The sequence below is a fragment of the Oncorhynchus masou genome, chromosome 10, assembly GCF_036934945.1.
Source record: "Oncorhynchus masou masou isolate Uvic2021 chromosome 10, UVic_Omas_1.1, whole genome shotgun sequence".
In the NCBI taxonomy this organism is placed as follows: domain Eukaryota; kingdom Metazoa; phylum Chordata; class Actinopteri; order Salmoniformes; family Salmonidae; genus Oncorhynchus; species Oncorhynchus masou.
The window spans coordinates 11,311,055-11,337,760 of record NC_088221.1 but is presented as its reverse complement, the minus strand read 5'-3'; the positions used below and the strand labels follow the sequence as shown (position 1 = coordinate 11,337,760).

Below are 26,706 nucleotides of genomic sequence, written 5' to 3'. Positions count from 1 at the left end.
GTCAAATGTATTTTAACAAGTGGCTGTTCCACTGGATGTCAGAAGGTGAATTCACCAATTTGTAAGTCGCTCTGGATAAGAGCGTCTGCTAAATGACTTAAATGTAAATGTAAATGAGAAGACAATCATATCAAAAGGAATTTGAGCATTGCGTTGTGAAAGGCAATTCCTTCATATGAACATATATCGCAATGTGATACATGTATTTCTAGATGAAACACTAAGTTAGGTGAAAAGGTGACAGTGTGATTTTGTGTGTGGTATTAGTCAATTGAAAATGTGCTTAGAGTTTTGAAACAACTGCCTTTTTGAGTATCTGTTTTGTGTGAAAATGTAGCACATACTTGTGAAAATTGCACCAAGGCTAAAAAAAATGTAATCAAACTGAAATACCTGAATTCATCAAATCATGTGTTGCATAGTTCAACAAAATTATGTGCTTATTAAATACCATTTGTATTTCCTATTACATATATGCTTTGCAAATAGTAAGTAGGGAGGCCTACTATTGGTTATGAATTATATTTTGTTTAACCAGTCTGTTTATTTTGTACAGTTCAAATGTTGTTGAGAAATTAGATGTCCCTCACTCTAAACATCAAATGATACATTTATATAGTACATTAATGAATGAGCCACAGGGGGCGTATCGAGGGAGGGAAGTGACAAAACCTACAGAACAGCCCTATGACATGACGAACAACATAAAACGATAAGGTTTGAAACATATAATAGGCTAAATGAGGAAACGAGAGAGAGGAGCAATTGACAAGCATTCACATGACTTGTGTCGCCGAACGTGGATATTTCTGTGATAGCGCACCAGTCCAAAGACACAGGTAGGCTTTCACAAAGGATTACGTTTTATAAACTTTTTGATAGTCATTAACCAGAACGATTTGATCTAGCTCCGCTACAGAAATTAAGGTACGCAAAGTTTATGCTGCTGTAAAATGGGATTTACAAGAAATCTCATGTGGTAGGCTTACTTGACAGACAGTTACCAGTCGACAAGCATCAGTAATTGATCGATCTATATTATTCGTTACTCCGAATATATTGTGTTATTGGATAACGACAGACGTAAACAGTTTAATAATACAAAATAATAATATATATGTATATGCAGTATGATACGCATTTGAATCGCAACATGCGTCACATTTTTAGAATAGGTAGGCCTAGGCCCTAGAGTATGCTCTTTTTGAATAGTCTACTTTATCCTAAACTATTATGTTACTGTACCTGGACAAAAACTCTACAAGCACCGATCCTTCAATCATTTTCACAGAAGTGTAATTGATTTGGCTGTTTTAATTTGCTCTGGGCTGTCGGAATTGTTCCTCAGCATGAGTCAATGGAAACAAATTCAACAGCTCCAGATCAAATACCAGGAGCAGGTGGGCTACCTTTATGATGACAACTTCCCTATGGACATACGGCAGGTGCTCTCCAACTATATTGAGAGCCAGGACTGGTGAGTGTGTGTGTATGTGTGAGCGTGAGTGCATGCATTTGTTTGTGTGTTCGTGTGTGTGTGAGAGTGTGTGTGTCTTGGTCTGTGTGTATGTCTGTATGTGTGTTGGTGCCTGTGTTACTGTACAGTAATATATATAATAGATATCAATTTGGGTTTCCAGCGAGCATGTTCAGGAACTAAAACACAGCATGTGGATACCATAATTGGTAACACTTTACTTGAAGGGGCAATAAGGCATCCATAACACCTTTATGAGACCAGCCATGACACCTTAATGAGCGTTGAAGTGTTTTACTGCATTAACTCATCATGGTAATCCAGCTGTGACTGACATGTAGCCTTTTCATGTATTGGGTCGTTCCATGAAATGAGTCACTTTGATATTTTTAGAAGAAATTGTGAATCAATATTGGATTTTAAAAGCATGTTATATTAAATGAAGTACCCTTTAATATAGACCACATGGACAATTCAATGAATCTGATTTTCAATATAAAAAAAAGTATTACGCATGTTGATATGTCCGTCTCTGTACTCTCTGTGACTTCTCTGAAGATTTTATCCCAGTTAACCACTAACTGTTTTCACCATCATTGTAAAGTCCTATTTATTTTGTTGCTTTGATGGAATATGATTATTTATTACATGTGATTTGGGATTAATTTGAAGGTTAAAAAAAATAGTTTTAACATGGTAAAACTATTCCTTTTAAAATATTTTTTTCAAATTTCAAATCATAGTGTTAAGGGAGGTGAGCTGGTTCTACTCTCTTTGGGCATTTGCTGGTGTTTTGTTGTGGAAAACTGAGTGTGTAGAGCTTAACACTACATACTGTAGATAGCTTCTTCTTTAAGAAGAAGATAGCTTACAGTTAAATGACCAAAGCATCCTCTAGTGGCGTCATGGGTAGAATGTTATCAATATTTTTCATAATTTCATAATTAATAAACATTTATTATTTTTAGTGCCGAAAAAGTGTAATATTGGGATGCAAACTCATAAATGTTTTAACTCTATGACATAGTTGTCTTCTTTTTTTAAAGCCAATTGCCAAGTGTGTGAGGTGTATACTTTTGTTTCAAAGTAGATTTGCCTAATACTACCAAGAAACAGTATGTGTGACCCTATTTACTGCAGTAATTAATTTCCCTTCCCTGTTACACACAACAAGCTTCCATTCCCTCTGTCACAAGGGGATGTATTTTTTTATTTTAACTAGGCAAGTCAGTTAAGAACAAATTCTTATTTTCAATGATGGCCTAGTGGGTTAACTGTGTTGTTCAGGGGAAGAACAACAGATCTGTACCTTGTCAGCTCAGGGATTTGATCTTGCAACCTTTCGGTTACTAGTCCAACGCACAAACCACTAGGCTACTCTGCCACCCCGTATGGTTGATTTAAGATGAAATCATCAACCCTGTTATGGTCAACCCTGTTATGGTCAACCCTGTTACGGTCAACCCTATTACTTTATTTGGCACTTACAGGCACTTAGTATAGTCTTCTTTTTTTTTTTTTGATGGGATAAAATTACAAAAAACATGTAGATGTGCTCATTATTACAGAATGTACAAATTAGGTGAAATAAAATGATTTTTTCCCCCACCAAGTTACACTACCCAAACGGGACTCATTTCATGGAACCACCCTATTGTGCTTGTACAAAACAGCAAAAGAAATCATTTGATGATATGACATGCTGAAAAAGGAGAATGAGTGATTTTCCCCCTTTTCCCTTGTCGATTAAAACACGATGTGTACAGTATGTTCTACATGCTCTTATTAATAACTTTTTTTTATTGAGCACTGAAAAACTGTTAAATTAGATACAAAGCTAAGACAACATGTATGTGTTTTCTTCACAGGGACACTGCCGCAAACCATGAGTCCATGGCGACAGTTCTCCTCAGCAATCTCCTGTCTCAGCTGGACAGGCAGTGTTCTCAGGAACAGAACTTCCTACAAAGACACAACTTGAAGTTCATCTACCAGCAGTTACAGGTGCCACAATAAACTCCCTTACAATATCATACACCTAACCTGGTTACAACCAGACTGAACTCTGCGCTAAATCCGTTTGCCAGGCAACCATATACCCTGCAGATCCAACATTGATAACATTAAACAGTCTCTCCTTGTCATTGATGCATTTAAGCATTGAGGGGATTTAGTACAACCAACCAACAACTTCCCGTAAATAGGGAGTTGCACTGTGTAGTATGTTATGACAGTATGTATGTATGTGTGTGTGTATGTGTTCAGTGTGGAAAAGGAAGTGAAAGACGAGAACTGTTCATTTGTGTGTTTTGTCACCTTTAGGGATTGGCTTATGGTTTAGTGGCATTCCTCAAACTGAGCTTCCTTTCACTTGTGATGTTGAATGTGTGTTGTATGTCATTTTTGTTCCAGATAATTTCACCTCTTACCCTATTCAGGGGAATCCAAATTCTATTATGCTCTCTGAGGTCTCAGGACATTGACTGGCAGTATATTTCTTAGAATCTCTGAGAATTGTACCTTAAAACACTGTAACAGGAACAGGAAATAGCTGTTTGAGGCTGATGGCTGAGGCCGGTGAGGCAATATTTCTGTATAACACAACTGATGTAGGAAAGACACATACCTCATCAGAAGCTTGTGGTTTCCAGAACTTCCATTTTGTCTGTGTGTGTATTTGACTGTTTGTTTGTGTGTACAGATGGTGTGATGTTTCTTAGAGGAAGTAGTAGCTCAAACACAAGAGGACACAAGAGGTTTGGTGTCGCGCTTGGAGATGTGCATTTTGTTATTGTTTAGCTGTGCTGTCTATTACACTACTTTTGCACACATTGTATATAGACTCCCCTTTTTTTCTACTGTGTTATTGACTTGTTAATTGTTTACTCCATGTGTAACTCTGTGTTGTCTGTTCACACTGCTATGCTTTATCTTGGCCAGGTCGCAGTTGTAAATGAGAACTTGTTCTCAACTAGCCTACCTGGTTAAATAATGGTGAAATAAAAAAATAAATAAAACACACAGATGACAGATGGAAAGTGTCTCGTTCCATGCAATATTTTGTGCATAGTCTACCTTGAAGGTACACAAGCATTATTTAGGATCCATTCTTTTGAACTCAGTCAATTTAGGGAATTCAATGGAAATGCATTTCATGAATTGAATGAACACTCCTCCACTGGTTCATACCTGAATTGCATTTTGTTGTGAGGGATCTGACCCTAACCTTGTATAAAATAAATATGTCACTGAGTGAAGAAAACGGTCAACCCACTATGCATACACATTAGGACTTTTAGTACTGGAAATAAATATTGCAGTTCTTATGTCTCATCTAAAGCTAGGAAAGGCTGAGTGGTTGGCTCTAAGGGGATTTCTCAGTCTGAGGGAGGATCTGAATACAGTGGGCCGAATGACGCTGCTGAAGGCTGCTGAACTGACACTGTTTGTTTGTGATGTCGTCGTCATTGTGATGATGGTAAAGGGTATTGCGTAGGTCTTCAAGATTGAATCCCCCTTCTGTCTTTCGTTGCACACTCAAATCAGTAGTCACAGACAATGACTGAAAGACAAATCAGGTTTCACATGTTCACATCAGAACTTTCCCTTGTGTCACAGAGGCCTAGACAGAATCTGTGGAATTTTGTCAAAAACAGACAAAGATGTCAAGATGCACATGGTGTTTGAGACATGTTTTGAACAGAAGTGGGTTCAGTTCCCAGAGACAGACAAAACGCAAACGAAAAGGACAAATTATGGGCCATCCATGGTTGTATTCCTTTAGGGATCATCGTAGCAAACAAGTACTTCTTGTTGGGGTTCAGGTAGTACCACCCCGTTTCATTCTGTTTTCTTCATTTTTCTGGCCTAATAAACTTGCCGTAGGCCTTTTTACACTAAATGTCCCCTTGTTTAGACTGTTATAGTACATTACTTTTGGTTTTGTTTTCATACTGAGTCTGTACCTGGTTCAGTTGCATTCTTTCCTATGGAATGATTTATCTTGTTTCTTCACACACATGATGGCATACTTTATGTGTGGTGTGTCGGTGGAGAGGTTGGAGAGAAGGTACCGTGTCTGAAAAACACCTTTCAATACTTCCTTATTAGCCAATTTACACTATACATTATAAGGAGAAAGTAGAGCAAACCTAAACCTCCCTGTTTTACTCACACTCTTTTGTATTTCCGAGGAAGAATCTCAGTTGAGAGAGCAAGCTTTCAAAGAGCTCTTAAAAACTCACACAATTCGCACAATTCAGGAGACAGACACTCATATAGACAAGTCAGTTGAAATGTTGTTGTCTTTTGAATATATTTTGTAAGTATTTTCTGCTTTAATTGATAGGGATACCCATGAAATGAAGAGGGAGATAGATTGTGGGCATAATGTTAAGAAGTGCACTGGGGCCAGGATTCGATCCCATGCAGGAAGGAGACTCCGTAATGTCAAAAGGTGTAGACAGCAGTATAATATTGCAGCGATTTCGGGGGGGTGTGGTAGGCTGGACGAGGACTCGAACTCAGATCCTGCAACTGTCAACCTAATACATGAACAATTTCACAGAGAGATTCGAATGGCTTGACAAGGTCTCTCGGTGTTTGACATCTCCATGCCTTCCTGTACATGTATACATGTGTCTGTGGACTCATATGTCCATGATCTTTTTCAGACTAAATGCAAAGCCAACCCTCTGCTGATGGCCGGGGTCATTTCCACTTGCCTCAGAGAGGAGCGTCGTATCATCTCCACAGCCAGCATTCAGGAACAGGTGAGTCTCTTTGACTCTTTGACGTCATAAGGAAAGTCCCTTGTGTTTCCCACTTATCCTTTTTATATCGTCTTCCTCGAAACACCTGGAAAGACAGAGGCAGTAACAGGAAGAGTAAAGACTAATTGCAATAGGAAGGTATCTGTGTGTGTGTGGGGGAGTGTCTGCATATGTGTGTGTGGTTTACTTCACCTCATCATCATCTTGATAGGGCCCATTGGAGAAGTCAATGCAGAATTCGGTGGCCTTCGAGAGACAGAAGAACATGGACAACAGGGTGGCTGTGATCAGGAGTAGTGTGCAGATGATGGACCAGGCAGTGAAATACCTAGAAGACATGCAAGACGACTTTGACTTCCGCTATAAAACTCTCCAGTCTCGAGGTCAGCCATACTGTCGCATAATATTGGATAGCTATAAGTAAAATGGCAATATCTGCACCTTGCCCTCTGACGGCCTGATGTGGTGAAATTATTGACTAACTATGGGCAACACTTGACTTAAACCGCATAGTTTTTAAACCCAGAGGCCCAATATCGCAATACTTCCAGGAACGCTTGCGAAGCAGATTAGGCCGGGGTATTTATTTACCTTTATTTAACTAGGCAAGACAGTTAACAGCAAATTCTTATTTTACATTGACGGCCTACTCCGGGCAAACCCTCCCCTAATCTGAAAAAAAAAATTGTCCCAATTGTGCGCTGCCCTATGGGACTCCCGATCACAGCCAGTTGTGATACAGCCCGGGATCGAACCAGGGTCTGTAGTGACACCTCAAGCACTGAGATGCAGTGCCTTAGACCGCTGCCCCAATCGGGTATGGGGTTTAGCAAGTCAATAGAAGTGAAAAAAAGTGTAAAATATAAATGCAAAACCTAGATTTGCGCCAATGTCTTAATTAGCTGAAACCTGGTTAAAGTGATAAACTGACACGTTTTCATTTTCATCAAAAACAACTTCATATCAAAGGAATGCCTTTGATTAGACGGCCTGCACATCCGCAGTTCGGCTCGAGACAACCGTTAGACCCGATGACGTTTCTGTGCATCAGCTGAGCTAGCCAACATTGCCATGACATCAACTACAAGCGTGATCGAGGGATTTTATTGGAGAGGCAATTTCTGGATATCTTAGTTTTTAGTATCTTTGCTTAAACCCTGCAGGTGTAATTGTTACTGTAATTTCATTCGTTCCAATATGTTTTCATAAATTTAATTCACTTAGTCTATTTTATGAGAATTTGTAAGATTCTTATTTGCATAAAATAGACAGAGACCGGTCTTATCAATAATGGATAATAGTATTTATTCTCGGAGCGCGCTGTCATTTAACCACGAACAACAGTTTATATACAAAATATGACGTCATTGGTGAATGACCAAGACAGAGCAAGTTTAAAAGTTCATTCCGACACACTAGCACACACACAGGACACACAACATAACTGAATTAACTCTTGTTCCCTCACCATTATCGATCAACACTTAGCTGACAGTTCTAGTTAACAGAAAACCTAGGAATGCACTCACTGCCTTATCTAAAACACCCCAGAGCTCGGTTTCGTCGGTTCAACCATAGGTTAAAGACCTTTTCTGCTTACTTAAAAAAAACACTCCTAATCTCCTCCAACCTGGCTGGAATGGTATTTATTTAAATGTAATTACCCCCTGTTTCAGGCTCCACAATCCCTCACTTATGAACTCATATTGTTAATCAGATATAATAAAACACAGTATAAGTTTACTTAGTTACAGTTCTATTTAAAATGGGGATATTGTTTAGTCATTTATTCATAAAATTCCTAACAATAATGTAAGACTTGTAAGACTTGTCATAAGCATGTTTGAACAAATAAGAACAAATTCTTATTTTCAATGATGGCCAAGGAACAGTGGGTTAACTGCCTTGTTCAGGGCAGAACGACAGATTTATACCTTTCGGTTACTAGCCCAATGCTCTAACCACTAGGCTACCCTGTCGCCCAGTGTGATAAGGGGGACGGAACCTTGATGTGTGCCACAGGGAGAGGCAGTTGATAGAAACTTCACAATAATTGATTTTATTGTTAAAATATTTCTAGCCTGTCTATCTATGAGGGTTGATGTGTTATGCTCGACCCACTCAGTTGTCCACCACAAAACACAAGAAAATGGCCAAAAAGAGCCGAACCAGCTCACCTGCTTTTACGCTATGGTTTGAATATCAGATATCCGGTCTTTCTTTTGAGAAAAACATTTTACAAGGAATAGTTTCACCATATTAAAACTAGAGTTTACTTCACAAAACAGGGTTGACCTTAAAATCAGGGACAGGTGTGTTTTTAAATGAATCACTAATCACATTAAATAAATACAAATCGCCAGATATGACTGTCGAATCAACAAAATAACTAAGACTTTACAATAATGGTGAACATTTTGGAGATTAAAGGGGTTAAAATCTTCTGAGAAGTCACAGAAAGTGGACTTATTTAGCAAGTCTATATTCAAATAAAAAAACTGATTTATTGAATTGTCCATGTGGTCTATTAATATAACATGTTTTTAAAATCCAATAAGGGTGTACAATTTCTACTTACAATTTCAAAGTGATACAAAAGGGACTCATTTCGTGGAACGACCCATGTACCAATCCCAGGTTGCGCCAATAAAGTGGTGCAAAGAAGTGCCACACTTTTATTCAATGTAACTTACGTCAATAGTACATGGGTTCCCACTATGTATTATCCTCTGTCATGCTGGATGTATTTTTGTCCCTTAGATCCAGTGGACAGGAACACAGCGGTGATGAAACAGGAAGTGACCCGACTGCAGGAGATGCTCAACAACCTGGACTTTAAGAGGAAGGTGTGGGAACACTACATAGATTAGATAAACCAGCAATCAGCTATGGTTGTTACTATAGGCCTAAGCTTTGTGTTTAGCGTGTAAACAGTTGAACATCAGCGATGCCTTATCTTTGAGTAATATGCATTTATTTGAATTGGGACCACCGTTTCTGTCATGCAGTTGCTGTCTTACACAATTTTAGTCTATACAATTCTATATGCATATTTACTATAGAAAACATTTTGTTGTGCTGCAAAGTGTGGAGAGCACTGTTGCATCCAGCACGATATTGCTAGTTAGATTTTCGTCTGGCACTGCAAGACAGCTGAGTGAGTTTAGATATTGAAATCTTGAGGATATTTATTGAATTCGCTTCGGGGACTATTCAACAAAACACGTTTATGTATAATATTATAATATATGGCATTTAACAGACACTTTTATTCAATGTAACTTACATAAATAGTACATGAGTTCCCAACCTAGGCGCCAACCTTTTGTGGGGAAGCGTGGGAACTTCCTTGATTTGTGGGGTAAAAAAAACTATAAAAATGTTTTATTTTAATTTTTACAATTTGTGATTGTTTATACCAATCAAAAACGATGCATACATATGTGAAGCTTCAGGCTATAAACAAGCAGTACATGCCAGAGGAAGATGCAACTCTGATGCAAAGGGGAATTTCTTTGGTTTTTCTCTGTGACATTCAGAAAATGAACTACGACCTAAAGTCGAGGAGTCAAAGAAATTTAAATAACTTTGGACTTTGCTTGGAATGAAATCTCATATGATGTGTGACTCTGTCGCTATCAATTGCTCCAATCACTTTCTGTAAAAGAGAATATATACAGTATAACTACATTGAGGGTTCATATAAATGATCCTAATAAAACATATTTGGTAGCGGAATAGCATTTGGAGAAATTGGGTCTAGACTATTTTCCCTATCCATTATTGATGGGATTATCATTAAATATCCTTCCTAAAAGATGTCATGAGTCTTGTTAAACCACATATAATTGCATAAAATTAACTTTAAAAAAAACATTTTCCAAAGTCAATCATATTGGGGGAATTGAACCCACAACCTTGGTGTTGCTAGGATCATGCTCTTACCAACTGAGCAACACAGGACCAGCAGTGAGATTTTGTTATTGTTCCCCCATAGGAGAACCTATCTAAGATGAGTGATGTGATAAAAGAGATTGATGCTCTGATAGTCTCCCAGCTGAACCCAGAGCTGATGGAGTGGAAACGCAGGCAGCAGATCAACTGTATAGGTGGCCCACTGCTCACTGGACTGGACCAGCTCCAGAACTGGTAATGCAACCAAGCTTGCTTACACACATACACACACACACACACACACATTACTCAATCTTATAACTATATTCCAAAATAACGTGGAATTTTAGGTCAACCTCAATTCATACACATCCCCATCACCCACTCTCTCTCCTAGGTTTACTCTGACAGCCCAAAGTCTGTTCCAGATGAAGCGTCAGCTGGACAAACTGGGGGAGCTTATATTAAAGGTGACGTATGAGAGTGATCCCATCCCACTGCAGAGACCGCAGATGGAGGAGCAGGTCAAATACCTCATCTACCACCTCATCAAAAGGTACTGACCTCAACAAAGCCGAACACCTACTCTAACCAAGTGCATGAAATATCCATATCACAAAGTGATTTTCTAAATAACTGGAAGCATAGGGAAGCATGAGTGGGAAGTAATGGGAAGTCTAGATAACAGGGAAATGAACTTGTGGCTGTTATGTTGCTGCCATCCAAATCTAGGTGGCATACACAACTGCTATTATGCTATTGTAGTTCTCTTGTAGGCCATCGTTGTGTCATCCTTTGTACAATGTCTACAGCTCCTTTGTAGTGGAGAAGCAGCCATGTATGCCAACCCACCCCCAGAAACCTCTCATCATCAAGACCGGGGTGCAGTTCACCACCAAAGTCAGGTACTGTATGTGTATTAAGATGTAACACAACTCAATACTTGGTGCTTATCAATCCATCGTGTGTGTACATCTTAAATATACACTCACCAGAGGGTGGCAGGGTAGCCTAGTGGTTAGAGTGTTGAACTAGTAACCGGAAGGTTGCAAGTTCAAACCCCAGAGCTGATATTGGTATAAATCTGTCGTTCTGCCCCTGAACAGGCATTTGACCCACTGTTCCCAGGCTGTCATTGAAAATAAGAATTTGTTCTTAACTGACTTGCCTAGTTAAATAAAGGTAAAAATAAAGTACTATTAGGTACACACATCTAGTACCGGGGTCAAGTACTTTTGCCTCCAGAACAGCCTGCATTCTTCGGGGAATTTTACAATGTTCGGAAACGTTCCATAAGGATGTTGGTCCATGCTGATGTGATGGCATCATGCAGTTGCTGCAGATTGGATTGCCGTACATTCATGTTGCGAACAGCCGGTTCCAACTCATTCCAAATATGTTCTATTGGGTTGAAGTCTGGGACTGTGCAAGCCACTCAATTGTCAAGTGTTGGTGATCGCGTACTTTTTGAATTGTCAAGTGTTGGTGATCGCGTGCCCACTGGAGCCGCTTCTTTCTGTTTTTAGCCTATAGGAGTGAACCTGGTGTGGTCATCTGCTGCAACAGCCTATCCGTGACAAGGACCAACAAGTTGTGCCTTCCAAGATGCCATTCTGCACACCACTGTTGTACTGCACTGTTATCTGTCTCTTTGTGGCCAGTCTGTTAGCTTGCACGAACATTATCCGTAAACCCTAGACACTGTTGTGTGTGAAAAGCCCAGGATGGCGGCCATTTCAAATCAAATTTTATTGGTCACATACACGTGATTAGCAGATGTTATTGCTTGTGCTTCTAGCTCCAACAGTGCATTAATATCGAACAAGTAATATCTAACAAATTACACAACATATTTTTTTATTTCACCTTACACATTACCATACATGCTGTCTGCCATCTGACCGGTACAGTTGAAACCGGGATTTTTTATTTCACCTTTATTTAACCAGGTAGGCTAGTTGAGAACAAGTTCTCATTTGCAACTGCGACTTAGCCAAGATAAAGCATAGCAGTGTGAACAGACAACACAGAGTTACACATGGAGTAAACAATAAACAAGTCAATAACACAGTAGAAAAAAAAGAGTCTATATACATTGTGTGCAAAAGGCATGAGGAGGTAGGCAAATAATTACAATTTTGCAGATTAACACTGGAGTGATAAATGATCAGATGGTCATGTACAGGTACAGGTAGAGATATTGGTGTGCAAAAGAGCGGAAAAGTAAATAAATAGAAACAGTATGGGGATGAGGTAGGTCAAATTGGGTGGGCTATTTACCGATAAGACTATGTACAGCTGCAGCGATCGGTTAGCTGCTCAGATAGCAGATGTTTGAAGTTGGTGAGGGAGATAAAAGTCTCCAACTTCAGCGATTTTTGCAATTCGTTCCAGTCACACGCAGCAGAGAACTGGAACGAAATGCGGCCAAATGAAGTGTTGGCTTTAGGGATGATCAGTGAGATACACCTGCTGGAGCGCGTGCTACGGGTGGGTGTTGCCATCGTGACCAGTGAACTGAGATAAGGCGGAGCTTTACCTAGCATGGACTTGTAGATGGCCTGGAACCAGTGGGTCTGGCGACGAATATGTAGCGAGGGCCAGCCGACAAGAGCATACAAGTCGCAGTGGTGGGTGGTATAAGGTGCTTTAGTGACAAAACGGATGGCACTGTGATAAACTGCATCCAGTTTGCTGAGTAGAGTGTTGGAAGCTATTTTGTAGATGACGTCGCCGAAGTCGAGGATCGGTAGGATAGTCAGTTTTACTAGGGTAAGTTTGGTGGCGTGAGTGAAGGAGGCTTTGTTGCGGAATAGAAAGCCGCCTCTAGATTTGATTTTCGATTGGAGATGTTTGATTTGAGTCTGGAAGGAGAGTTTACAGTCTAGCCAGACACCTAGGCACTGATAGATGTCCACATATTCAAGGTCGGAACCATCCAGGGTGGTGATACTAGTCAGGCGTGCGGGTGCAGGCAGCGAACGGTTGAAAAGCATGCATTTGGTTTTACTAGCGTTTAAGAGCAGTTGGGGGCCACGGAAGGAGTGTTGTATGGCATTGAAGCTTGTTTGGAGGTGAGATAGCACAGTGTCCAAGGACGGGCCGGAAGTATATAGAATGGTGTCGTCTGCGTAGAGGTGGATCAGGGAATCGCCTGCAGCAAGAGCAACATCATTGATATATACAGAGAAAAGAGTCGGCCCGAGAATTGAACCCTGTAGCACCCCCATAGAGACTGCCAGAGGACCGGACAGCATGTCTTCCGATTTGACACACTGCATTCTGTCTGCAAAGTAGTTGGTGAACCAGGCAAGGCAGTCATCAGAAAAACCAAGGCTACTGAGTCTGCCGATAAGAATATGGTGATTGACAGAGTCGAAAGCCTAGGCAAGGTCGATGAAGACGGCTGCACAGTACTGTCTTTTATCGATGGCCGTTATGATATCGTTTAGTACCTTGAGCGTGGCTGAGGTGCACCCGTGACCGGCTCGGAAACCAGATTGCACAGCGGAGAAGGTACGGTGTGATTCGAGATGGTCAGTGACCTGTTTGTTGACTTGGCTTTCGAAGACCTTAGATAGGCAGGGCAGGATGGATATAGGTCTGTAACAGTTTGGGTCCAGGGTGTCTCCCCCTTTGAAGAGGGGGATGACTGCGGCAGCTTTCCAATCCTTGGGGATCTCAGACGATATGAAAGAGACGTTGAACAGGTTGGTAATAGGGGTTGCGACAATGGTGGCGGATAGTTTCAGAAATAGAGGGTCCAGATTGTCAAGCCCAGCTGATTTGTACGGGTCCAGGTTTTGCAGCTCTTTCAGAACATCAGCTATCTGGATTTGGGTAAAGGTGGAGAGGCTTGGGCGAGTAGCTGCGGGGGGGGAGCTGTTGGCCGAGGTTGGAGTAGCCAGGCGGAAGGCATGATCAGCCGTTGAGAAATGCTTGTTGAAGTTTTCGATAATCATGGATTTATCGGTGGTGACCGTGTTACCTAGCCTCAGTGCAGTGGGCAGCTGGGAGGAGGTGTTCTTGTTCTCCATGGACTTCACAGTGTCCCAGAACTTTTTGGGAGTTGGAGCTACAGGATGCAAATTTCTGCCTGAAGAAGCTGGCCTTAGCTTTCCTGACTGACAGCGTGTATTGGTTCCTGACTTCCCTGAACAGTTGCATATCGCGGGGACTATTCGATGCTATTGCAGTCCGCCACAGGATGTTTTTGTGCTGGTCGAGGGCAGTCAGGTCTGGAGTGAACCAAGGGCTATATCTGTTCTTAGTTCTGCATTTTTTGAATGGAGCATGCTTATCTAAAATGTTGAGGAAGTTACTTTTAAAGAATGACCAGGCATCCTCAACTGACGGGATGAGGTCAATGTCCTTCCAGGATACCCGGGCCAGGTCGATTAGAAAGGCCTGCTCACAGAAGTGTTTTAGGGAGCGTTTGACAGTGATGAGGGGTGGTCGGTTGACTGTGGCTCCGTAGCGGATACAGGCAATGAGGCAGTGATCGCTGAGATCCTGGTTGAAGACGGCGGAGGTGTATTTGGAGGGCCAGTTGGTCAGGATGACGTCTATGAGGGTGCCATTGTTTACAGATTTAGGGTTGTATCTGGTGGGGTCCTTGATGATTTGTGTGAGATTGAGGGCATCTAGCTTAGATTGTAGGACTGCCGGGGTGTTAAGCATATCCCAGTTTAGGTCACCTAACAGAACAAACTCTGAAGCTAGATGGGGGGTGATCAATTCACAAATGGTGTCCAGGGCACAGCTGGGAGCTGAGGGGGGTCGGTAGCAGGCGGCAACAGTGAGAGACTTATTTCTGGAGAGAGTAATTTTTAAGATTAGTAGTTCGAACTGTTTGGGTATGGACCTGGAAAGTATGACATTACTTTGCAGGCTATCTCTGCAGTAGACTGCAACTCCTCCCCCTTTGGCAGTTCTGTCTTGACGGAAAATGTTATAGTTGGGTATGGAAATACTTAAGACTATATACATATGGACGAGCGATGTCAGAGCGGAACGGGCTAAGATACAATAGAATAGTATAGAACACAGTATATACATATGAAATGAGTAATGCAAGATATGTAAACATTATTAAGTGAATGAGATACCGTAGAATAGTATAGAAAACAGTATATACATATGAGATGAGTAATGCAAGATATGTAAACATTATTAAGTGACTCAGATACTGTAGAATAGTATAGAATACAGTATATACATATGAGATGAGTAATGCCAGATTTGTAAACATTATTAAAGTGACTAGTGTTCCATTCCTTAAAGTGGCCAGTGATTCCTAGTCTATGCCTATAGCCAGCAGCCTCTAATGTGCTAGTGATGCATGTTTCACAGTCTGATGGCCTTGAGATAGAAACTCTTTTTCAGTCTCTCGGTCCCAGCTTTGATGCATCTGTACTGACCTCGCCTTCAGGATGATAGTGGGGTGAACAGGCAGTGGCTTGGGTGGTTGATGTCCTTGATGATCTTTTTGGACGTCCTGTGACATTGGGTGCTATAGGTTTCCTGGAGGGTAGGTAGTTTGCCACCGGTAATGCGTTGAGCAGACCACACCACCCTCTGGAGAGCCTTGCGGTTGTGGGTGGCGCAGTTGCCGTACTAGGCGGTGATACTGCCTGACAGGATGTTTTCAATTGTGCATCTGTAACAATGTGTGAGGGTTTTAGGTGACAAGCCAAATTTCTTTAGCCTCCTGAGGTTGAAGAGACTCTGTTGCGCCTTCTTCACCTCACTGTCTGTGTGGGTGGTCCATTTCAGTTTGTCAGTGATGTGTACGCCGAGGAACTTGAAGCTTTCCACCTTCTCCACTGATGTCCCGTCGATGTTGATAGGGGGGTGCACCATATGCTGTTTCCTGAAGTCTACGAACATCTCCTTTGTTTTGTTTACGTTGTGTGAGAGTTTGTTTCCCAGGCACCACACTCCCAAAGCCCTCACTTCCTCCCTGTAGGCTGTCTTGTCGTCGTTAGTAATCAAGCCTACTACTGTTGTGTCGTCTGCAAACTTGATGATTGAGTTTGAGGCGTGCTTGACCACGCAGTCATGGGTGAACAGAGAGTACAGGAGGGGGCTGTGCACTAACCCTTGTGGGGCCCCAGTGTTGAGGATCAGCAGAGTGGAGGTGATGTTTCCTACCTTCACCACCTGGGAGCGGCCCGTTATGAAGTCCAGGACCCAGTTGCACAGGGCGGGGTTCAGACCCAGAGCCTCGAGCTTAATGATAATCTTGGAGGGTACTATGGTGTTGAATGCTGAGTAATAGTCCATAAACGGCATTCTAACATAGGTATTGTAAAGAACACAATGGGAGACAGAGAGCTGGTTTCAAGCGCAGGGCGCAGCAGGTGTTTATTGTAAAGGACCACAGGAGGAGGCAGGTTGCTGGGTTTCAGAGGCAGGCAGAAGGTCATGCACAGGGGGTCCAAAAAGGCAACAGTACAGGCAGGGAAAAGGTAATGTCGTCCAGGAGATCAGGCAATAGATAGGTAACAGGAAATCTGAAAGGGAATAGGCAAAAGGCGTCGTTAGTGAGGCAGTCAAAAACTATCATACACGGGAGGAGTAAATTACGGAAAACCAGAGCTCCGAATAGAAGTGTGTCACAAAACAAACAATACCTCACAATGATGGGGTGCAAATAACTGAACTAAATAGTGTGTTATAGTGACATACAGGTGTGTGATCAGAATTCAAGTGATTGGGATCTGGAGAGCGAGCTGTGTTCAGGGGATCTATGTGTTTGAGAGTGTAAGCTGGAAAGTGAGCTGCGTTCAGGGGATCTACGTGTTTGAGAGTGTGAGTTGGAAGCAGACGTTACAGGTATTCCTCTTGTCGAGATGGGATAGTGCAGTGTGCAGAGTGATGGTGATTGCATCGTCTGTGGATCTATTGGGGCGGTAAGCAATTGAAGTGAGTAGGGTGGCAGGTAAGGTAGAGGTGATACGATCTCAAAGCACTTCATGATGAAAGAGGTGAGCGCTACAGGGCGATAGTCATTAAGTTCAGTTACCTTTGCCTTCTTGGGTACAGAAACAATGGTGACCATCTTGAAGCATGTGGAGACAGTGCACTGGGATAGGGAGAGATTGAATATGCCCACCAGCCAGCTGGTCTGCGCATGCTCTGAGGGCGCGGCTGGGGATGCCGTCTGGGCCGGCAGCCTTGTGAGGGTTAACACGTTTAAATGTTTTACTCACGTCGGTCACGGAGAAGGAGAGCCCAAAGTCCTTGGTAGCAGGCCTCGTCGGTGGCACTGTATTATCCTCAATGCGTGCAACGAATGTGTTTAGCCTGTCCGAAGCAAGATGTCGGTCTCAGTGACGTGGCTGGTAAATAGTTAAATGCAGTGATGCACGCTTTCAGTTTTGCGCGAATGCTTCCATCTATCCACGGTTTCTGGTTAGAGTAGGTTTTAATAGTCACAGTGCGTACTACATCTCCTATACACTTCCTTATGAACTCAGTCACCATATCTGTGTATGCGTCTAGATAATTTTCGCAAGCTACCCGGAACATATCCCAGTCCTCATGATCAAAACAATCCTGAAGCGTGGATTTTTTAATTTTTTAATTTTTTTACCCCTTTTTCTCCCCAATTTCGTGGTGTCCAATTGTTGTAGTAGCTACTATCTTGTCTCATCGCTACAACTCCCTTACGGGCTCGGGAGACGAAGGTTGAAAGTCATGTGTCCTCCGATACACAACCCAACCTCGCCGCACTGCTTCTTAAACCTCTTGATTCTCCCCATCCCGGATCCGGGATCGTGAATAAAGCCTCAGGCTCATTAGCATAACGCAACGTTAACAATTTCTGAAAATCGCAAATAAAATGAAAATAATGCGCCTGCTCTCAAGCTTAGCCTTTTCTTAACAACACTGTCGTCTCAGATTTTCAAAATATGCTTTTGAACCATAGCAAATCACTAATTTGTGTAAGAGTATGCTAAGCTAGCTTAGCATTTTGAGTAGCATTTAGCACGCAACATTTTCACAAAAACCAGATAACCAAATAAATAAAATCATTTACCTTTGAAGAGCTTCGGATGTTTTCAATGAGGAGACTCTCAGTTACATAGCAAATGTTCAGTTTTTCCTGAAAGAATCTTTGTGTAGGAGAAATCGCTCCGTTTTGTACATCACATTTGGCTACCGAAACGAACCGAATATTCAGTCACCAAAACGTCAAACTTTTTCCGAATTAACTCCATAATATCGACCGAAACATGGCAAACGTTGTTTAGAATCAATCCTCAAGGTGTTTTTTCACATATCTCTTCATTGATATGCAGTTCGTGGAAGCCTGCTTTCCCCTCAGAATCGCATGGAAAAATACCAGCAGCTGAAAAAGACGCACCAATTTCGACGGAGGACACCGGGCGGACACCTGGAAAGTGTAGTCTCTTATGGTCAATCTTCCAATGATATGCCTACAAATACGTCACAATGCTGCAGACACCTTGGGGAAACGACAGAAAGGGCAGGCTCATTCCTCTCGCATTCACAGCCATATAAGGAGAAAATGGAAAACGGAGCCTCAAAAATCCTGCTGGTTTCCTGGCTGCCATTTCATCTTGGTTTTGCCTGTAGCTCCCGTTCTAGGGCACCCACAGAGAATATCTTTGCAGTTCTGGAAAATTCAGAGTGTTTTCTTTCCAAAGCTATCAATTATATGCATAGTCGAGCATCTTTTTGTGACAAAATATCTTGTTTAAAATGGGAACGTTTTTCATCTGAAAATGAAATTGCGCCCCTAGAGTTTCAAGAGGTTAACACAGCGCGCATCCAACCTGGAAGCCAGCCGCACCAATGTGTCGGAGGAAACACCATGCACCTGGCAACCTTGGTTAGCGCCTACTGCGCCCAGCCCGCCACAAGAGTCACTAGTGTGCGCGATGAGACAAGGACATCCCTACCGACCAAGCCCTCCCTAACCCGGACGACGCTAGGCCAATTGTGCGTCGCCCATGGACCTCCCCGTCGCGGCCGGTTACGACAGAGCCTGGGCGCGAAGACTCTCTCTGATGGCACAGCTGACCAAGTACAGCGCCCTTAACCACTGCGCCGCCCGGGAGGCCTGAAGTGTGGATTTTGATTGGTCAGACCAGTGTTGAATAGTATGAAGCACGGGCACTTCCTGTTTGAGTTTCGGCCTATAACGGGAGGAGCAAGTTGGAGTCGTGGTCAGATTTGCCGAAAGGAGGGCGGGGAAGGGCCTTGTAAGCATTCCGGAAGTTTGAATAGCTATGGTCGAGAGTCTTAGTAGCGCGAGTAGGACAGTCAATATTTTGATAGAACTTCTGTAGCCTAGTCCTCAGATTTTCTTTGTTAAAATCTCCAGATAAAATAAATGCAGCCTCAGGATATGTGGTTTCCAGTTTGCATATAGTCCAGTAAAGTTCTTTGCGGGCCATCGAGGTTTCGGATTGAGGTGAGATTAAAACGGTCGTGGTGATGACGGAGGAGGATTCTCTTGGTAGATAATATGGTTGGCATTTAATTATGAGGTATTCTAGGTCAGGTGAACAAAATTACTTGAGTTCTTGTATGCTCCTAGAATTACACCTTGGGTCGTTAATCATGAAACACACCCCTCCACCCTTCTGTTTCCCAGAGAGATATTTATTCTTGTCTGTGCGATGTACTGAAAATCCTGCTGGCTTTACCGACTCCGACAGAGTATCCCGAGAGCCATGTTTCTGTGAAACAAAGTATGTTACAGGCCCGATGTCTCTCTGGAAAGAAATCCTTGCTCTAAGCTCATCAGCTTTGTTATCCATAGACACAACATTAGCGAGTAATATACTCAGAAGCGGTGGGTGGTGTGTGCCTCCTAAGTCGAATCATCAGGCCCCTGTGCCTCTCCTCCACCGGTGATGTTTTGGGTCGGCCTCTGGAATAAGTTCAATTGCTCTGGGGAGAGTGAACAAAGGATCTGCTCCAGGGAAGTTATGTTCCTGGTTGTAATGCTGGTAGTTCTGGGGAGTTACCACTGCTCTAATATCCAATAGTTCTTCCGGCTGTATGTAATGACACAAAACATTTCCTGAGCTAATAATTTAAAAAAGAATACATAATAAAACAAAAAATTCCAAATTTTCTAAGAGCTAGTGGCGATGCTGCCATCTCCGTCGGCGCCATCTTCTATTTGTTGGTAATCCAACAATTTGTTGGTTTCTGGCACCGATGATCATATCACGCTCGAGGTCCCTTAGGTCACTCGATTTCCCCATTCTAACGTTAAATGGAACAGTAACTGAATGCCTCAATGCCTGTCTGCCAGCTTTATATAGCAAGCCACGGCCAAGTAACTCACTGTCTGTACCTTATAAACTGTCAGGTGAGTGTATGTTTTTGCTAAATATTTATGTTTTGTCACTTTTCTGTCTAGATTGCTGGTCAAACTTCCAGAGGTGGATTACCAACTAAAAGTGAAGACAATATTTGACAAGTGAGTATTAGTGTAATGTAATACAGCAATATGTCGCACATTTGCTTCAAAGTGATCACCCTTTGCAAGCTCTGTTAAACAAACTGACAACACTGTGTGAACATGAACATATTTCAGAAACGTAATGTTTCATAGACATCAAGATATTCTTCATTGACGTTTATAAGCAAGCTAGCACTACATTACTGAGTAATTTATGTACTGTATTATCTTCCCTGTGTGTAGGGACCTCCCCCCTGGCAGAGTGTGAGTATATCCATGCAACCTCCATGTGGGATGTTCTGTGGGATTTCCTGTTCTTGTTTTTTAGGCAAATATTGAACCTTCTCATGTGGCATGTGTGAACATTGTTCTTTTGGAAGGGTGATTGTTCTATGTGGAATCATACTGACCCCAAGAACCTTTTGAGCCCTTCAGTAGTTCTTTGTAGTTCAAATAAGGTTTCTTTCCTCTTTTAGTGATAATTAAAATGTAGGGTCGTGACTCAATATAATATTTTGGGGCGTGGTTTTTGCACAGCTTTTTTGTGCAACAATGAGTGAGAGTGTCATTCTAGTTTATCTAATATGTTATGTTATGCTGTTACATGTTATACAGTGGTGTAAAAAAGTATTTCTGATATTTTTCTGATATCTTCAACCAAAACCTAATATTAGATAAAGGGAATCTGAGGTTACAAATAACAAAAACAATGCATGCTTATTTTATTTATTTAATTAACAATTACACTCAATAACTGATTGTGCCACCTTTCGCTGCAATGATTGCAACCAAATGCTTCCTGTAATTTTTTGTGGGTTTTCAAACATGAACTGGTCGTTTCAAGTCCTGACACAACATCTCAATTGGGATTAGGTCTGGACTTGAAGTAGGTCATTTCAAAACGTCAAATTTGTTGCTTTTTAACAATTTTGATGTATACAGTTGAAGTCGGAAGTTTACATACACTTGTTGGAGTCATTATAACTCGTTTTTCCACCACTCCACAAATTTCTTGTTAACAAACTTTAGTTTTGGCAAGTCGGTTAGGACATCTATATTGTAAATGACAAGTAATTTTTCCAACAATTGTTTACAGACAGATTATTTCACTTATCACAATATTTCACTGTATCACAATTCCAGTGGGTTAGAAGTTTAAGTCCCAAGGAGGAACCAGACTTGTGGAGGTCTACAATTTGTTTTCTGAGGTATTGGCTGTTTAAGTTGACTGTGCCTTTAAACAGCTTGGAAAATTCCAGAAAATGATGTCATGGCTTTAGAAGCTTCTGATAGGCTACTTGACATCATTTGAGTCAATTGGAGGTGTACCTGTGGATGTATTTCAAGGCCTACCTTCAAACTCAGTGCCTCTTTGCTTGACATCATGGGAAAATCTAAATAAATCAGCCAATACCTCAGAAAACAAATTGTAGACCTCCACAAGTCTGGTTCATCCTTGGGAGCAATTTCCAAATGCCTGAAGGTACCACGTTGATCTGTACAAACAATAGTACGCAAGTATAAACACCATGTGACCACGCAGCCGTCATACCGCTCAGGAAGGAGATGCGTTCTGTCTCCTAGAGATGAATGTACTTTTGTGCGAAAAGTGCTAATCAATCCCAGAACAACAGCAAAGGACCTTGTCAAGATGCTGGAGGAAACAGGTACAAAAGTATATCCACAGTTAAACAAGTCCTATACCGACATAACCTGAAAGGCCACTCAGCAAAGAAGAAGCCACTGCTCCAAAACTGCCATAAAAAAGACAGACTACGGTTTGCAACTGCACATGGGGACAAAGATCGTACTTTTTGGAGAAATGTCCTATGGTCTGATGAAACAAAAATAGAGCTGTTTGGCCGTAATGACCATCGTTATGTTTGGAGGAAAAAGGGGGTGGCTTGCAAGCCGAAGAACACCATCCCAACCGTGAAGCATGGGGGTGGCAGCATCATGTTGTGGGGGTGCTTTGCTGTAGGAGGGGCTGGTGTACTTCACAAACTAGATGGCATCATGAGGAAAGAAAATGTTGTGGATATATTGAAGCAACATCTCAAGACATCAGTCAGGAATTTAAAGCTTGGTCACAAATGGGTCTTCCAAATGGACAATGACCCCAATCATACTCCCAAAGTTGTGGCAAAATGGATTAAGGACAGCAAAGACAAGGTATTGGAGTGGCCATCACAGCCCTGACCTCATCCCATAGAAAAGTTGTGGGCAGAAATGAAACAGCATGTGTGAGCAAGGAGGCCTACAAATCTGACTCAGTTACACCAGCTCTGTCAAGAGGAATGGGCCAAAATTCAACCAACTTTTTGTGGGAAGCTTGTGGAAGGCTACCTGAAACGTTTGACTCAAGTTAAACAATTTAAAGGCAATGCAACCAACTTCTGACCCACTGGGAATGTGATGCAAGAAATAAAAGCTGAAATAAGTCATTCTCTCTACTGTTATTCTGACATTTCACATTCTTAAAATAAAGTGGTGATCCTAACTGACCTAAGACAGGGAATTTGGCTAAGATGTATTTGGCTAAGGTGTATGTAAACTTCCGACTTTAAGTGTACTTATTTGTGTGTTTTGGATCATTTTATTGCTGCATAACCCAGCTGTGCTTCAGCTTCAGCCCACAGACGGATGGCCTGACATTCTCCAGTAAAATTATCTGATACAGAGCAGAATTCATGGTTCCTTCTATTAAAGCAAGTCATCCAGGTCCTGAGGCAGCAAAGCATCCCGAAGCAATCTTATTATCAGCGACACGCTTGACTGTTGGCATAAGGTTCCTACTGTGGAATGCAGTGTTTGGTTTTCACCATCTCATCCAAAAACGTTTACTCAAGTTTGCCAAAAAGCAACTGGAAGCACCTGGATGATCATCAAGGATTTTGGAAGAATGTATAACTTTTTGGAATAGTGAGTTTAAAGCAATTCTGCATAGAAGAGTGGGCCAAGATTCCTCCACGGTGCCGTGAGAGACTGATAAAAAACTACAGGAAGCGTTTGGTTGTAGTCATTGTAGCTAAAGGTGGGACAACCAGTTATTGAGTGTAAGGGGGCAATTACTTTTTCACAGCACTGTATATGACTATGGCCAGTGACGGTGTCTTGTGAAAGACTCACATATGGCCGTGCGTCAATTGAGAACTGTCGACTAAGACAGTAGTTCTCAATTCTCTTCTCAGGGACCCCCAGCTGTTCCAGAGCTAGCACACCTGATTAAACTTGCTAATAAACACAATAATAAAACTATGGAATTTTAACAATATAATGTGGCTAATTAAACCAGAATTAAAAAACTGTATGGTTCTACAAAGAATCTTTGAGATTGAGAAAGGTTTTTTATAGAACCATTCTCCATAAAGGTTCTATAAAGAACCCTAAAAAAGGGTTCTATATAGCCCCAAAAAGGGTTGTAACCATAGCGGAACCCTTTTTTTGGTGCTATATCTAATCTTTATTAATGATTCTTTATAGAATCTTAGGAACTTGTTCTTCATAGCATGTTTACATGTTCCATTTAGAACCTTATGAGTATGGTTATTTTCATAGAACCTTCAAAAAAAGGTTCCATATAGCACCAAAAAGGGTTCCTCTATGCTTACAAGCCAAATAACCTTTATTTGGCGCTATATAGAACTATTTGTTTTTAGTGCGTAGTGAGAACAGTGACAAAGAGAGAAATATGAGATGTGTTTGATTGCTTATCAGTTGACACAGTTTAAGTAAGCAGAATAATCCCCTTTCTAGCCACCTGAAATCCAACTTGAATTTGAGTTGTTTCTACCGCCGCATGTGTTTACCTTGTACAGTATCTTAGCTCATTTGGTTGTTGTTGCTGTTCTGTGTATGTATGTGTTTGCTCGTGTGTATGCTTAGTTCAGACTACTAACTACGGCTTTGCCCCGTCCCTCTCCATTCAGAAATCGTCAGTTCTTCATCCTGACTACCACCACCAAAGTAATGGACGTGGAGGAATCATCCAATGGCTGCCTGTCTGTAGAGTTTCGACACTTGGTAACCTCTGACTTTCACTGTCCCCACTAACACACTAACATTTTAATAATAATTCAACCTCAATCTGTTCATCCACACTGTTTGCAAAGACCCTATTATATAGTAAACATTTTTTATTAAGATCGCCCTGTTCTAGCTGTACATGACATTGTGTGAACAGTTCATTTGATATTAATGTAAGTATATTTATCATGCATTGATATCATATTTGTATCTTTTTCAGCAGCTGAAAGAGAAGAAATACGTTAATGGAACCAAGGTGAACGAGGTGAGAGGAGTGATATGAAAGTTGAACAAGACTTTTAGTTTTTCCATGAATGATGGTTAAGGGTCAGTGACGCAGGCCTATCTAAGATTACACTCTAGTAAAGTGACCTTTAGAAAAGCTTGACCTTTGGAACATGGCCTTCAGATTTGTTTGCTATGGTAGAACTGCTTTGTCGAGCCAAAGATGGTAGATAAATGAAGATGTCCTACTCAGGCCGTTTACCATTGAAAAAAATGGTCAGTTCCGGACTGCTTAACGGGGTGGCTCTCCCATAGGCACCAATGCTTTAGTAGCTGGGTCTGATCTGCTTAGTTTATTGACTAATGTAACCAGAAAAGATTAGGGAGTAGGATGTCTCACTTCTTCTTCTGTATCTTTGTAACAACTTCAAGAGATATTGGACACAGAAGTGAATTAAGAGTTTAAAACTTATGATTTATTTAGAGGTAAATCTTTTGTTTTACTTTGCCTGAGGTTGGGGTGGCAGGTAGCCTAGTGGTTAGAGTGGTGGGTCAGTAACTGAACGGTTGCTGGCTCAAATCCCTAGGCTGACAAGGTAAAAATCTGTCGTTCTGCCCCTGAACAACTCACTGTTCCCCTGTAGGCCGTCATTGCAAATAAGAATTTGTTCTTAACTGACTTGCCTAGTTCCGTTAAGAAAGAGGTAGTTGCTTTCTTAAAACAGTAGAAGGCAACATTGCCAAGGATTTGCAAAATATTCCCCTTAATTTGAAGTTTTAACTCCTTTTCAGGACAATGGTGCTTTTGCTTGCATACGTTTTCAGATGGCTCCATAACTTATCACAGATGGAAAACCTTGTTAACTCCCTAGTAAACTCTTAATTGAAAAACCATGTGCTCTTTCTGATAAAGTTTTATCATAGATTGACTTTTGAATTTTATTTAGCCTTTTTATTCATGTGGCTCAACAAAAGTCAAGACAAAGCTTCATTCACATAATTTAAACACTAGGATACAGGATTTTATTACAGAAAATTACTGATGAATACTGCTATCAAACTTCCCCCTAATGCTCATATACTGTAGAGGGAATATAATCGTCCTCAAAGATCATTTCCTTGAGTTTTTCAACGGCCTTGTTATGGAATGCTGTTCTTTAGTAAATAGGGCAAATTCCTTATCACGTTGATAGAGCCTGCCGTGTTTTTCATTGAGATGTGTTCAACTTTTTGATGTGTCCCTCACTGCACAAAAAAGTTTATTTTCCTCTGCTACTGTATTTAATGTGTTCTGAGAAAAAGGTTTAGTGAAATGTTGTGTAGTAGAGTGTTTGTAAGAGGAAGGCGTTTGTTAAAGTGTGTGTGTGTGTTACGGATCCCTTTTCGGCCCGACAGTCTAGGGGGGATGGTAATGAGACCCGGAACATAACTCATGCAAATTATAATTGTGACAAAGTAAAAGTGAGAACGAAATAACCAGGACAACTGAAATATACCGTCAAACTCAAGGTTTATTTGAAAACACACGGTAATGGGGGGGGGAGCAGGAAAAGGGGTTGAGCTGGACCCAAGGAAAGAAACAATAAGTATTCAAAAAAAACCTAAGCTAGACTAGCCTACTTTAACAACAGCTAACTAACCAACCAAAAATACAGTGGGTGGTCCGCCCAGTTCCAACTAGTGTATTTAACAAAGTTTACCTACGGGTAGTGTATGCCCATGGGCGACTTGTCTTGGTTTCCCCTTTTCCCACCAGCAATCAAACACAAACACCATAACCAAAACAATACTCACAGGTGATGACAAAGTGCTATGGAGGTGCTCAAACAACAGAGAGGTTAATACACAACAAGAGAGTGACACAC

The 26,706-nt window shown here is 41.5% G+C and overlaps 1 protein-coding gene across 2 annotated transcripts in view; it reads left to right on the top strand.

Annotated features, from left to right (window-relative positions):
• Positions 1–709: 709 nt before the first annotated feature.
• stat4 (signal transducer and activator of transcription 4) overlaps positions 710–26,706 on the top strand; it is a 37,757-nt gene continuing 11,760 nt past the window's right edge. Inside the window, exons 1-13 of one of the 2 annotated variants that reach the window (XM_064975848.1) lie at positions 710–839; positions 1,349–1,477; positions 3,346–3,481; positions 6,151–6,249; positions 6,461–6,632; positions 9,010–9,095; positions 10,247–10,398; positions 10,541–10,699; positions 10,956–11,048; positions 20,549–20,608; positions 20,834–20,854; positions 24,520–24,613; positions 24,840–24,881. In XM_064975848.1, the coding sequence (XP_064831920.1) occupies positions 781–839; positions 1,349–1,477; positions 3,346–3,481; positions 6,151–6,249; positions 6,461–6,632; positions 9,010–9,095; positions 10,247–10,398; positions 10,541–10,699; positions 10,956–11,048; positions 20,549–20,608; positions 20,834–20,854; positions 24,520–24,613; positions 24,840–24,881 (1,302 nt within the window). In that variant the 5' untranslated portion in view covers positions 710–780. Of the gene's footprint in view, positions 840–1,348; positions 1,478–3,345; positions 3,482–6,150; positions 6,250–6,460; positions 6,633–9,009; positions 9,096–10,246; positions 10,399–10,540; positions 10,700–10,955; positions 11,049–20,548; positions 20,609–20,833; positions 20,855–24,519; positions 24,614–24,836; positions 24,882–26,706 lie in introns of both variants that reach the window. The other variant, XM_064975847.1, reaches the window with a different exon arrangement.